General features: G+C 36.5%; 1 protein-coding gene across 3 annotated transcripts in view; it reads left to right on the top strand.

Annotated features, from left to right (window-relative positions):
- Positions 1-14152, top strand: part of LNPK (lunapark, ER junction formation factor) — a 48757-nt gene extending 34605 nt beyond the window's left edge. For all 3 annotated transcript variants that reach the window (XM_075180574.1, XM_075180573.1, XM_075180575.1), the window contains 4 exons: positions 3958-4063; positions 5499-5569; positions 10073-10240; positions 13184-14152. In XM_075180574.1, the coding sequence (XP_075036675.1) occupies positions 3958-4063; positions 5499-5569; positions 10073-10240; positions 13184-13359 (521 nt within the window). In that variant the 3' untranslated portion in view covers positions 13360-14152. The remainder of the gene's footprint in view (positions 1-3957; positions 4064-5498; positions 5570-10072; positions 10241-13183) is intronic.
- Positions 14153-14570: the final 418 nt, after the last annotated feature.

Raw genomic sequence — 14570 nt, forward strand, 5'->3', positions numbered from 1 at the left:
ACAGAAATGTTTTTATCCTAAGATACTAAATAAACACAGTATTTTCAGCAAAGAAAAGTTTAGCAATGAGAAAGTAATAACAGATAAAGTAAACTTTTATTGGAAATGATAGGTTATCCTCATCCCCATGACAATGAGTAACATCCTGAGTTGGAATGGGGTCATTGGAAAGAATGATGTGAAATGTCAGAACCTTCTGTGATACAAAATCATATGAGACCTTACTGCATGTTGCAGCTATATTGTCTCTTCTATAGTTGCCTATTTGCATGCCTAGGTGAGCTTCTCAGTCTTCTGGGTAGCAACGAATATTTGAGTATTATGAGAGTTAATGGCCCGCTTATTAGCGGCAGCATGCTCACTATGAAACTAAAAACCGTGACATCCATCTGAAAGCTTTTTAGTACATGGGCTCTGTACGGTCACATGGACTTGGTGTAACAGTGACTGCCCTTACCAACCGTAATTGTAAACGAGGCCTAAGGCATTTTTGACAGAGACTGGCACAAACTTTCAAGCTGATGACTTTTTTTCAACAGTGTTGTGTATTAATATTTATGACTCTAACATACAATGCAGAGCTTTTACAGAGAACATTTAATCATTCACATTCGTTCTTGCCCCACAGTGTAAATTCTCGACTACACAAACACAAATTTTGTCAGAAGCCAGTTAAGCTACTACTATGTTTTTTGAATTAATGCCATTACTTTACAATTAGAAAGCACTGCACAGTATGGGGGCAATACAAATAAGCAATAATGAATACATTGGGCTGTACTATTAATGTTAGGTTATTAAAAAGTGCTTGAGTGTTCCATCTTAATTCTACAAGCTTTGTACAATATGTAGCATTCCAACCAGTGTGCACATCCTATATTGTGTGTTTACGTGCATGCAGCACAAGCTCTGAATATTGCAAAACTGTTTATGAATTGTGTAATCTCACTATCGCATGCATGCGTGCATTAGATTTCTGTAATGGGTGGACTTTGCTAAAATAAAGCTGAATACTTTTTTGAAAATTTTTTTTACTATGCATTTATGCACATTTCCAGTATGTCCATGACAGCCATTGGATTAATATTACAGAAGTGGCTCTAGTTGGTTGCACAGTTGTCAGGAGTTGGTTGGAGAAGGCAGACAAGAATGAAGTGGCTGAATTGTTTGGCTATTGTGTGCTCAGTCACTTGCTGTGAGCAGGGCATATGGCAAGCTTGTCTATATCTAGCCCGCGTAGCAGATGCCTGCCTTGTCCAACCTATACATATGTGCCTCAAACTGATATTGTTAGTACGCTATCACCCTTTGTAAGTTGTATATATTTAATTCCAATATACTGTTAATTTGCTAAGGAAAATCGTTCACAAAGGTTACATTCTCATATTATATGCATCTAAATCATTGCTTTTTTTTTTCCATCTGCTTAGTCTCCAAAGAGTATATTGTGCTTCATCACTAATGCACACATTGCAGACAAGTAAATGGATTTCATTAGCTTTATTAAATAGTTCTATTCATATTTCACATAATTTCGCGGGAACGGAAAAATCAATTGTATAATTCCTTGCTACTGCGCTCCCATATGTTGGGAAAATTAATAACCAGCAGGTAGTTGAGAGTATGCCAAGCCTGCAGAAATGACCAGTCGTCTTACAATGATTGCTTTGATGTTTATATTAATTACTGTTGTCGGTAACAGCATGAATAGCAAGATGCATGGCTGGAGAGGCGCATGAATCCAAAGGCCAATTAGAACATTTTAAGGGAGAGGTTATTATGTAAACACTTGTCTCTTCAGCCAAGTTACTTTTCTAGCACTTCCTAGAATGTTGTTTTATTAGTTATATTAGAACACATCTAAGATTTTTTTTTTTATGTAATTTTTCTTATTTGTTTTGACTCAAATGTGTTGTAACTTAAAATAAAAATCACTTTGAAACTTATTTTAGATTTTAACATCCATTATAACCTATATTTAATAGTGAAGTTACATGTGAATCATGGTCGTGGGTGCTGTTATCTTTTCCTGTTGTCTTGGTCACAGTCTTAGGATTGTGTTGCATTTTTGGGTCATTTGTAATATTAAAGACAAAAGTGCCGTAGCAGTGATGTTTAATGTATATTATTGGGAATGTGTCTGTTAATTCTGCAACAAGTGCATTTATGTACTTTTAATAAACTGATAAGCTCATGTTAAATTTAATCTATAAATGTAACTATCATTGACCCCTGATAGAATTAAGACATACAACCCATTTAATTGATGCATACATTTATGTATGCAATATGTATAGGTGGTGATATAAAATAGTCCTACACCCAGAGCTTTCTAAAAAAATTCCTGACTAGCTAGTAAATTCAAGTGATCCAAGGACACTGGTATTGTTTTTAAATATTTTTTTGGTTTAAAAAAAAAGTGATTATATTGGTGAAAGTTGAAGCCAAGCCCATCTGCTCTGTAATTTGCCAGTAAGATTTTAATTATTTTAAATTTGCATGTTTCAGAAGACCAACAATAGGGAGAGAACACTAGCACGACATGCAGACAGTTGGATGCAAGTAACTGCCCTAAAAAGATATTGATGGTGAAATGTACAATGGAGCCTTTTGAAAAGCACATTCAATGTCAAGCTTTAACATACAGTAGTGGGATTGACCATTGCATGTGCTTATTATGGAGCTGTGTGTTTGTTCAATGTGGTCCTCCACCTTGTCGAAAAACAGAATGGATGTTCTGTAACAAAAGCTAAATATATACTTTCACACACCTCAGCAGAGGGTGTCCATAAAGTTATGTTTATAATTTTATTCCTGAGAGAGGGGTTGTACATCCTTCCTTTTGATGCTGCTTTTGACAGCTATTGATGGCAGTTAAGGGGACATTCACTGCTGTAGAGGACAGCAGCATATATTTGGCTGTGATCCATCCTCTGCGGTAATGAATGCCCTTAACTTGACTAAGATTTGTCATAAATAACTGTCAAAAGCAGCACCAGCATTGATGTGTGGGGGAGAGGGTGACAATTCACACTGCCCATGCAAGATTTTCTATCGGTCTAAATCCACACCTGATCACACTCAGATGTTGCTCGAAATCAGGGGCGCTATATAAATGGTGATGATGAATTGCTCGTGGTCTTGACCATCAAAATACCTGTATGTGGGGTTAGCTTTTATTGATGAGTTCAAGCCACTTGGAGGTTGGTTATGCTTCTTTCAGGAAATATCAAGAGCTTACTTGGGGAAATAAATTTTTCCTAAATGTCTAGGAGAGAGACTGAAAACTTGGGCTGGGTACACACAACAGGTTTTATACCGGATTATGGGCCAATCACATGATATAAGATTGTCCAGCCCGATATCGCATTAATGTGTACGCTCTAAAGGTGAGTGATTATCGTTCCAAAGCATATTGCATTGTTTCATTTTATAAACAGACTAAAAACCTCGTTCATGATGAAACAACATTGTTCCAATTCTGCAGTGTGTATGCACTCACAACCGGCAGTTTACAGAGTCACAATCTTTTCAGGCTTATGACAGATGAAGAGCTCAGATCTGATGGTCATTGGTAAAATCGTTAATGATATCTCATTGGGAGAAACTTTCTGTGGGAAGGCACTGGTTTAGAATATAATAAAAGCTATATTCTATTAATGAAATATGTAAAATAGTTGATACATGACCAATTGACTTTTTATTTTTCTTAAGATTTTGATTGGATTCCCTCCATGGTTCTTTTGGGAGAAACTATAGTATCTACTGACCAAAAACATAACACTTGTCTAATAGGAAATCATGGGTTTGCAGGAGAATGTAGTGTGTGTGTGTGTATATATGTATATGTGTGTGTTATTTATATATATATATATATATATATATATATAATTACATACACATTTTTTTATTTTTTTTCTAGAGCCCTATGTAATTTTTGTTGTTTGTTCTATCTAGCTATCCACCCACCAGGGCCTCCATTGGCCAGACCAATTCTTCCACGAGAGAGGGGTGCACTGGATAAAGTTGTTGAATACCTTGTTGGTGATGGTCCTCAGAACAGGTAAAGGAATTGTGAAATTAAAAATAGGAACATATTTGGTTATTTTTGTATACCTTACATTAACCTATTAGGTTACTCTTGCATATTAGCTTTCACTGTTAGCTTTGTCCCTGCTAAACAGCAATGTCAGTGTGTGTGTTCACAGCAAAACAAAACCTCACTGAGTTTTCTTATTTTCACTTGCTGTCCACCTTTAAATGGGTTTAATTATTCTACTGAAGCGATGCAAAAAACACAAACATTCACTAATGCTTGTGTGGGGCTGGTGTATAGTTGACCTATTGTCAGTTATACAAGGACTTGCTATACTGTATAGTTATGATGGCATTATTCAGTTAGTGAACGTACTCCTCAAATTGGACCCACCCCTGTATAGTCTCGGTGCCAGTTGCTTCCGAAGCTCTAATATGCATGTCAAAGATCAAAGGCCAAAGGCATTTGTAATTACAACTCTCCATTAGAGTAAATACATAATGACTATTACTAAAGGTATTGATAAGGAAGTTTCTAGGCAAACATATTGGTGCGACATACATACCCACCTTGCTGTGTATCTCAGGCATGCATCTATTAGAGAGAACCATACCTCCTATAATATCTTGTTTCTGTATTTTGTGAAAAGTCCTAAGTCGTATTTAATGTGTACATTGTTAAAGAACAAGCAACATTGCAATTCACTGTGCACAATATCATGTTTTGTCTTAATGCAAAGTAGATTAAATATAGAAAATACGGGTTCTATATGGGATTACATATTAGATTTCATGAATCATTAATACTTATAATAGCTTTTCTATACCCATTAAATAAGTTGCAGATGCGTTATTCAAGCGGTCATTAATTTGATCATCATTAAAATGGGGAATGAATGAAATATAATCATGGTATTAAAATTGAGTAAAGCTTAATTGCTTTTAAAATATGCTTTGGGGAGATGGTGAGAGAGATTGTAAGAATAATGTCTTAGATGCTTGTGATGAACATGAAAATGAGGAGTTCATGCAATTCATTACATTTAAATGAATTCATATAAATGCAGTAGCGTACCTACTTCTCATTTTCACTATTGCAATGCATTGGACTTAAATGAAACATAAAGCCATTCTCCATAATTCTGCTGGCACTAAAGATGGACATGTTGGGCAAGCTAATCTTTCACAATCTCTCCTACTCTTTGGAAATAGTCTATATGGTTTTATGCATGGAGACTTTATTATACCCTTCCGGTGCCTCCATAGTGCTCCCAGTATGTAGGTTAGTCAGCAAAATGACGCAAATGCTTCTGAAGAATGTAATATATGTATATCTATACATGTGTTTAAGGAATCTTTAATTGCTCTGAGCCTCCCATTTCTTTAGTCTATTTATTGTCTTTTATGATCTTTTGACCTAAATATGAATTCAGTCCCTGACAAACTTATTTTTATTCCTAAAGATATGCCTTGATCTGCCAGCAATGTTTTTCTCATAATGGAATGGCGCTCAAGGAAGAATTTGAATATGTTGGTGAGCATTCTTTAACTTTGACACCGTGTAGCTTTCTTTTTCCTGAGCAATAACTATAATAATGTATGTACTTATTGACAAAACATCTGTGGAATATTCTTGAAAAGTTTGGTCATGTCACATAGATTTTAAACTGATACGCTACCACCTTACATTCTGTCTTAAGCCTCCAGTACCCAGGATATATGTATAAATAGATACGATTTTACCATCCACATTGGACCTGTGTGGTTGAATCTAAAAAACATCAACCCAGAACTGGTGATGTGTAAATGAACATTGGCATGTGATTAGATGGGAGTTGGCTCTTACATTCTCGTAAAGTTTTCACCTCACGCAATGAATGTCTATTAAGAACTGTTCAGGTGGATGATGCATCTAGTGAACATTGATCTGCTCATAAAACGGAGGGACGGTTTTAAAAAGTGTATATATTTTCTGTAATAACCCCCTAAACCCCATTTTTTTTCACTGCTTTAATTAAACCACCTTCTCTTGAAGTTTGACATGCAAAAATGTTTTTATATATATATATATGTGTGTGTATATGTGTGTTTTTATACTCATTATCTTTTATACTCTTCCTAGATTACACTGTCACTTTCACTCTTTACCTTGCTCTTTTTACACAAACACCTACGCTGGTCTTCTCTACCACTTAATCCACACAGGTCACCACTTTCCCCAGATCAGCACTGTACACATTCTTGTTATAGATAACCCACAATCACAGTGAAAATATAATAGACTGTGTGTACTGTCTGTATATACTTGAAGTTATCTTGTGTATATAATCTGACACACAGTACACATAGACTATATTGCAGTTCGACAGGGAACATACAATACCAGTCATATACTGGAGCTTGTCTGATTTATGTGTGCTGACCTTTATCAGTGTAGATATCCTTTTCTGCTTTGTGTGTAGTTATATTCCTGTGTGTGACTTGGATGTATGGAGTGAGGCAAACAGGGAGTCATCCCTTTTGGTAGTGGTGATAATGAGAATATCTGTGCTTATGGTGAGAGCTCTGAAAGAGCCTGAGCGCCACAGTCATGCTTTTGTAGGTGTGCTTTGCAGTCATACATGCCCATTGATGTTATCCTTTTTTTGTGATTACCGTGCTACCTGAACAGTGTGCAACTTTCCTCCTGTTAATGATGTTGTGGGGGCGGGCGTGGATCCTTGCACATTGTGCATGCAGGGTCCTGAGATTTCTTTAATTCTAAACTAATGCTTTTCTATAACTATTGTGTTCCTTAAACAGGTGTTTAAAAGGCCTTTCTTTGGGTCCGAATTGATTTTGATTTGAGCAGTGAAACGCTCTTTAGGGTCATGTTATCTGCTCCTCACACTAGGTATTAAGTAAAGCTAGGAATTGACGTTAATGAAGTATGTCAATCCTATGCTGCAGGCTGCCATGTTGGGAGGGAGGGGCTTAAGGAGCCGATAGTAACTAACAGGTCTACAGCCTTGATCTGTAGAAATGCAGTGTCACTTATCCCACAACAGCTCAAATAACTGTAGTCGGCTTTTTTAGTTGTATCGGATGCCTTTAGGGCACTGTCCTGAAGCAGTGGTAGAGGCTTCAGCTGTCTGACATCTAATGTGCTGTTAATAGCTCTTTGTCAGATGAAAAGTGGGATTCATTTTTAACAGTGTTTTTGTTTTTTGTTTGTATTTAACATTCATTGTTCATATCTGAAAACCTTAAATATTTGTGGTTTAGTGGTCCTTTAATAAGGTTTAAAACAGATCTTGCTCAACTAGAATTCCTCTGACTCTTGCAATGAATATGGACTGTTTAATAATCATTGAATCCTGTGAATTAGTTTATCAACTCTTTGGTCTACTCCCCCATAAATTTAATACAAATGTTGACATTTCTTTGGAACCACATGAAAATAATATATATGATCATAGAAACATAGTCAGCTCATTGGTACAGTTGTAGAATGTAGAAAGTTTTAGTCATCTCCTACAGTCCAGGTAGATGTGAACATCAGAAATGCGGCCAAATTTCTTTTAAGATACTCCCAAGATTCAATTTTTTTCCCTCTTAAGGGGAAAATGGAATACATTAAATATCTTACTCTCCTATATTTAAATATTAGAAAGTAGGTGGTGGTATTCACAGTGTGTCAGGAAAGCATAGTGATCAATGATGACATCATTTCCCGAAAATGACCCAATGTAAAATGGCTCTGATGGCAGAGCTTAACAAATAAGAGCTTCATCTTCACTTAATACAATTTAAGAATTGAATATTATAAAATATGCACTATAAGGCTTAAAGTATGTGGACACCTAAACATCACATCCATATGTGCTTTTTGAACATCTCATTCCAAAATCATAGGCATGGTGGAGTCGGTCCAGTCTTTGCTGCTATAACAGCCTCAACTCTTTCACTAGATTTTGGAACATGGCTGCGAGGATTCTCATTCGTTAAGCCACATGAGCATTGGTGAGGTTGCGATAGGACCTAACTCGCAGTCAGCGTTTCAATTCATCCCAAAGGTGTTTGATGGGCTTGAGATCGGGGCTCTGTGCAGGCCAGTCAAGTTCTTCCACACCAAACTCGAGAAACCATTTTTTTAATGGACTTTTGTGGATTTTTTTTATTTATTTTTGATGAGTCCACCACTGGAGTAAATCCTGCGCCAAGACCCATCTTGGTGCACTGTGTTTAAAAGAGAGCACTCAAAGGAAAAGGGTTGTTTCATTCCTCCAACCAGATAGGGCTGTCCTGGCAGCCAGTCACTGGCTGAAGAGCAGAGGCTCACTCAGTAATGTAAATGCTTGTATATTGTAAGATAATGCATATGAAAATAAGATACTGCTAAAATCAATTATCTAATCTCATCAGCCCCAAATGTTTTATTTAGTCTATCCGATTTGGGTTATTTAATGTGTTCCTGTGTCAGCGATTAACAGTATTATAAATGTGTAGTTGCGGCTAGTGCTATCAATTAATTGAAGCAACAACTACACAATTTTAATATCCTTAGTTTTAATATGGAGCTTGGGTAGAAGAATAAAAGATTGAAATTGTCAATCTCAAAAGGCTAAATCTATATATTTAAACTAGACATTTTAATGTCTGGGCAACAATTACTTGATTAGAACAGAGTCTCCGTGCTTTCAAAGAAAAACATTCCCTTACACTTACCTAAATATTACTGTCTGAAGTGGTACATGTGTGCCAAGTAATAACCAGTTTTTCAAAATTATTAAGAGTTGGGTCTAGATTTTATAGGTTCATGAAGTATTGGCTGAATGGGCTTCTGTTTTAATTTTGAGTGCACCAATCAGTCGAGACTTATCTAGAGGATTGATGAAACACCTTTAACAAGCAGCCAATTACTGTTAATGGCGATAGTCAATCATGTTAAAGAAACGGCTCACATCGTGGGGTTCGTATTTCTTTATACAATGGCAGTCTACTTCTAAATTCTATAGAAGATGTAATTTTCTTTACTTGGATATAGAGCAAGAACTACACATTCCAGATTACTTGTTTTGGCCAATGTAAATACAAATAGTGTTTACAAAACAATTTGCAAATGTTATAATCAAAGAGCATTCATAAATTAACACAAACCATGTGGTGATCGGTCATGTAATGTGTGAACAAGACTATGGCCACTCTAAATTATTTCAAATTACATAGTTTGTTATTAATTATACATGCACAATTTGTGTGTGGCTATAGATAGACAAATATAGATATATAGAGATATTTATTACTATTTAATACATTTTCATAATTTTTATGCAATGTATAAAAAGGAATAGCTTGCTAAACTATTTATGATCTGTAAACAATCATTTTGGTTAGAGTAGTATCTAAAAACTGGTTTTTGTTTTTTTTTGTTTTTTTTTAACATAAAACTCAAAATCTGCCTTTGGCCATTCCATATAGTCTTGTGTGTAGGGGCATGAAAATAGTTCCATTGCTGTCTCAAAAATATGCAAATCATTGTGGTTAAAAATGGCAAAACAAAACAGTTGTGCAAAATTTTACGCTGCCTAGATTGAAATTTTGCCCTTCCACTGTCATTACAGAATCTATACTTAAATATTATTCTGCTTGCATGCCTCTTCACACACAAACCCCCCCCCCCAAAAAAAAAACAAATTGAGAAAACTATTTTAACTTAAATCTACCCCAAAATGTTGAAAATCTCAGCAAATCAGAGGGGACAAGACTATATATAATTTGCTTTGCTTATAATAGAATGCTCTTTGCATTCACTAAATACAGAGATGCACAAGCTCAAATAATATATATATATATTATATATATATTTTCTACGCAAAGAAGTTGTGAGGTTAGGGAATTGAACAGCCATCGCCATACAGTTGGTTTATTCACCTCTAGTTTAGTGCAGTGTTTTTGATTTGCGTTCTGTGTGAAAGTTGCATCAAAATCATTAGCTTACATGTCTCTTTTGTTAGGTTGTATTAAGTTTAATCTTTTTGCTATTCCTCTTCTCTAGCGTTTAGATGTGCCTACTGCTATTTCTTGAATCCTGCCAGGAAAACACGTCCACAAGCACCACGACTTCAAGAGTTAAGCTTTGAAAGGAGGCCAAGAACTGACTCGCAGAGTTCTACTAGCGCTATGCAGATTGCCACAGATGAGCTGGAAATTAATGAGTCGCCAGGTATAATTAGACAAAATAATAGTGCATGCATTTTATCTGTTTTATATGGATACAAAACTTGTCTTACTGCAGTTGAGGGAAACTTTTGTATGTATATAAACACACTTGCAACAATGAAAGATCAGGTCTGGATAGTTCAAGCTTATAATTGGGACCAAAAGGCTTTACCTGCTAAGGAACCCTAATAAAGACATCATTAGGGTTTTCTTAGGAAGTGCTTCTCCTGCACCCCTGCACAGCATTTTCTCTGTGAGTGTTTATAGTACATAGTGTTTAATGAAACCATAAATAAAAATGGGAACAATTGGAAAAGAGACAAATGTCAAAAGATAGATACAGAAGGAGGAAATGACTGGATGGGATTCCTTTCCAAACGATGCTGCAGTAGCTTCTTTTAGCAGCTAAAGTGGCTATATATTTACAAGACCGGTAGACCCCAAAGAGATCTGTGGACAGAAAAATGTAGAAATGTTTCCTGAAATACCAAGCATCTTCAGGAACAGTGGTTAAAGAAAAGTCAGGTCCATTATTCGGTTTGTTCTTACTGGGGTGTGGTATTCGGTTTCAGAAGCATGACTCCGTAATAAAGTGGGGCAAGAGTAATTTCATACCCTCCCAACAGCTAAAGTCCCTAGGAGTCAGGATAGAGACAACAAAGGACATATCAGATGACGGAAGATCAACTGCTGTGACTTCTTGAGTCTAAGTTCAGTAATAACCATTTGTCTCAGACTATTGTAAATAAGTGTCCAGCCATGGGTAAGATTACACACGAGAAGTGCTTGACTAATAAGATCACAGTCCAAAGTCACTGGGTCAATTTATGAAAAATAACCACTGAATGTGAGACTTCTTGGTTTTATTTAAGTCCAACACTGTTTAAACAGTGGTAATATTGGGGGCATGGTCACAAAAAGGGGTTGCATGCAAATATCTTTGATGCAAGAGCAGTAAGGTGAGCAATGCAACCATTTCTGTTGCAATTGTAGAACAAACATTTAAAGGTCTTCTCTGAGAAGTGCACTGTGATGGGCTTTCTAAACTGACAAGTGAGCCTGGGCAGAAAAAATTTGAAATTCCTGGCAGCTCTGTACATAGTGGCATAGACAACAAACTGGCTGACTACTTGAAATCTGATTCATCCTGGCGAATGGAGTCTAAAGAAGTGTTTCTACAGGTGGTCAAAAGATACCACAAATAGACCTAATGGCAAGAAATCAAAATGCAAAGCAACACAATTGTAATCTCGTCACAAAGATCCCAAAGCAATGGTGTAGACGGACTGATAAAATGTTGGCGGAAATACACAATTCAGATTGTAAATTCCAATACCCCTCATAGATCACACATTGAGGACATTCAAGAAAAGGGGAGCAGAAGTGAAAACAATACTTCCACACTGGTTTTGACGGCACAGGTTCACTCAACATGTTAAATGTGTTAAGAACAACCTTGGCCTCTGAAGCAGCAGCCCTGGATAAGTAGGCAAAGACCCATCTGTCATCCAAATCTCAAAACTTTTTCCTTAAGGGCCTAGAGATTGAACGGTTAATGCTCAAGAACAAGGGAGTCTCAAACAAGGTAGCGGAAGTACTACTACAAGCAAGTGGTAGTTTTGAATACATTTATAATTTGGTGCAGGGTCAAGTCAAGATGATTAAACCTGTGCATGTAAATATACCCCAAGTACTGAACCCTTCAGGAGGGTTTGCACCTTTAAAGTATTGCATACTAAGCCTGCATATTTCAGCACGCAGTGTGCTTAGTAGCAGATGAGTTTGTGGAAAAATTTCTCCAAACAGCTAAAAGTATTTGTCCATGCATTAAGTTATTTTTGGCACCATGTGGACCTTTATTTTAGTACTAGAGTCTCTAGTATCAGAACCCTTTAAACCTCAGCAGAAGATTTGTCCCAAACTGCTTGCACTAATGGTCTTATTCTTGGTGGCAATCACATCTGCTGTAATAATGAAAACACTCAAGCTTTCTACCTAAATTTGGCTCAATTTTATACATACTGGACTTGGTGAGAGCAATCTCTGTTTCAAGGACTGAAAAATATAGGAACACAGATGATTTATTTGATTCCGGAAGATCCATGGCAAGAACAAATACCATCAAAACACACTTTAGCAAGATGGATCCAGCCAGTGATAGTACAGAATAGTGTTAGAGGAATGAGCAGGGATGTCAAAAGTATTGAAGGCACATTCAACAAGGGCTGTGGTGACTTCATGGGTTCATCATAGAACTTGGACTTTGGCAAATGATTTATGGAGAGCTGCAGGCTGGACTTTGCTACATACGGTTTGCAGACATTGTCTCCTGCTTGGCGGTAACAGGAGGTGCACAATTTGGATGAAGGATTCTCCAGGCTGTTAAAAAATATATATATATTACATGCAGGCTTTCTGTTGTTGAAACTGGTTATTCCTGTTAACCTAACCTGGGCTATTGCTTGTGTACTTGAGTACATCCCATCAGTAAGGAAATGAGCAACTTTTACACTTGCCAATATCCCCCCTCCCCCCTCTTCCAAAATACTCCATAGCAACCCTCATTTTCCTCCCATTTAGTACATTATGTTTTTTTCAGAGGTAGCTTAGGAACTTATGGAAAGACAAGTGGTGGAAGGAGGTCACATAATATAATCTTTTTTCTTTTCTTTACTCAGATGAATAAGAGATAATTCATCAGTAAGGGGCTACCAAGGTGTATTTCCAGGGGGGAGGGAAATATCAGAGGAGAATTGGCTTTTTTTTTTTATGCTGCTGCTTGTGTCTTTTATATTAATATATAGTATTTATCAGCCATAGTTACATGTACACATTATTTTTCCAATTCCCCATATTTACACATCAGAACGTTTATACTATGTTATGAGCATAGATTATTGCTGTCAATGTCCTGTATGTGGATTTTTTATTTTATTTCTGTTTTTAGATCCATCGGAGAAAGAAGATACCCCGAATACTGAGGAAGTAATTGGAGAGGAGGTTCCGTGCACTGAGGAGTTGACTGATGAAAAAGAAAAAGATGAAACTCTGGCAAAAGAAGTTAAAACTCCAATTAATGTTAATACAAATGAAAGTGAGGAGTCTCTCATGGAAACAGAATGAATGTCCTCTGTGCCTCCCTTAGTTTATGGCAGCTTAGGCCTCACAACACAAGTTGTTTCTTGTGCAATACAAGGAAAATAAACTTCTTATAACTTGTCATAGCTAGAACTGCCTCACTGCCAGAATTATGTGCCATATCTGTTGGATATCTGCAGCTGTATAGCACTTGGAATGTATACTTGACATTTAACCTCTTATCACGCTAGAGTTGGCCTAGATGTGTCCCCGGCCTATCACCTAGCATGGATAAAATATATACAACACAGTTTTATTTTCCATTTGAGTATTTTAAGGTAATAAGCTTGCAGGTTTATTTATTTTACATGTAGCAGTTAGAAAACAGAGGGTTTGGGTGAACTGATTTTGTACTGGGGAGATTTTTAATTGCAGATGTATGTAAAATGTCTGGATGGTAAAACAGACCACTTATTGGTACTTTAAGCTTTAAGTGTGTTTGCAATTGTCACAGCATACACCACAGTATATGTATGGTGTTTTTTATGGTTTAAGGAAAACCTACAGTAGTATTTGTAACACCTACTTGGTAGGTAAATGTCTGGGTGTGTCTTTGTAATTGACTTACAGACCGGCTACATGCGTTTGCAGTTTGGTTCATGTTTACATAAAATAACCTAGGAAGAGCTTATATTGTACTTGAATACGGAACTATATTTATAATTGTACAATGATGGTACAGAAGTCAGTTGTCGTGCCTTTTGTGAGTGTGGTTTTTGTTTTTTCTTCTGTTTGTGTGTTTTTTTTGTTTTTGTGTAAATAAAATCTGATTTATTTAGTATCGTGAATGTAAGTTATTTACAGAAAATGTTTGGTAAATGGCTACCTCAATATCACTGGGTATGTGCAACTTTCTGGTGTTATGCCAAAGAAAACATGATTCCTAATTTGAGTAGGAGTAATTTGAATTTAATATGAATGGCTTGTGAAACCGCTTTATGCTCAAAATAATGCTTCCCGAGTATTCTTGTGGCGTTCAGGTGAGTGGCTTGCTGTGTAACCAATTAAAAGTAACTGTTAAAGGCCATGAACCCAAAGATAATTTGTTAGAGGGCCTGTCTTACACCTAGTGGAGACCGCCATTTTCTGTGCCGGGATAGGTTGCATTGTTATGACCATTATCTATTCACTAGGACCTGGACATCACTGAGTTACTTTACCGCTATTCATAAGTCTCTCGTTGAATTGATAAGCTA

Source organism: Mixophyes fleayi, chromosome 7 (assembly GCF_038048845.1).
Source record: "Mixophyes fleayi isolate aMixFle1 chromosome 7, aMixFle1.hap1, whole genome shotgun sequence".
Classification (NCBI taxonomy): Eukaryota; Metazoa; Chordata; class Amphibia; order Anura; family Limnodynastidae; genus Mixophyes; species Mixophyes fleayi.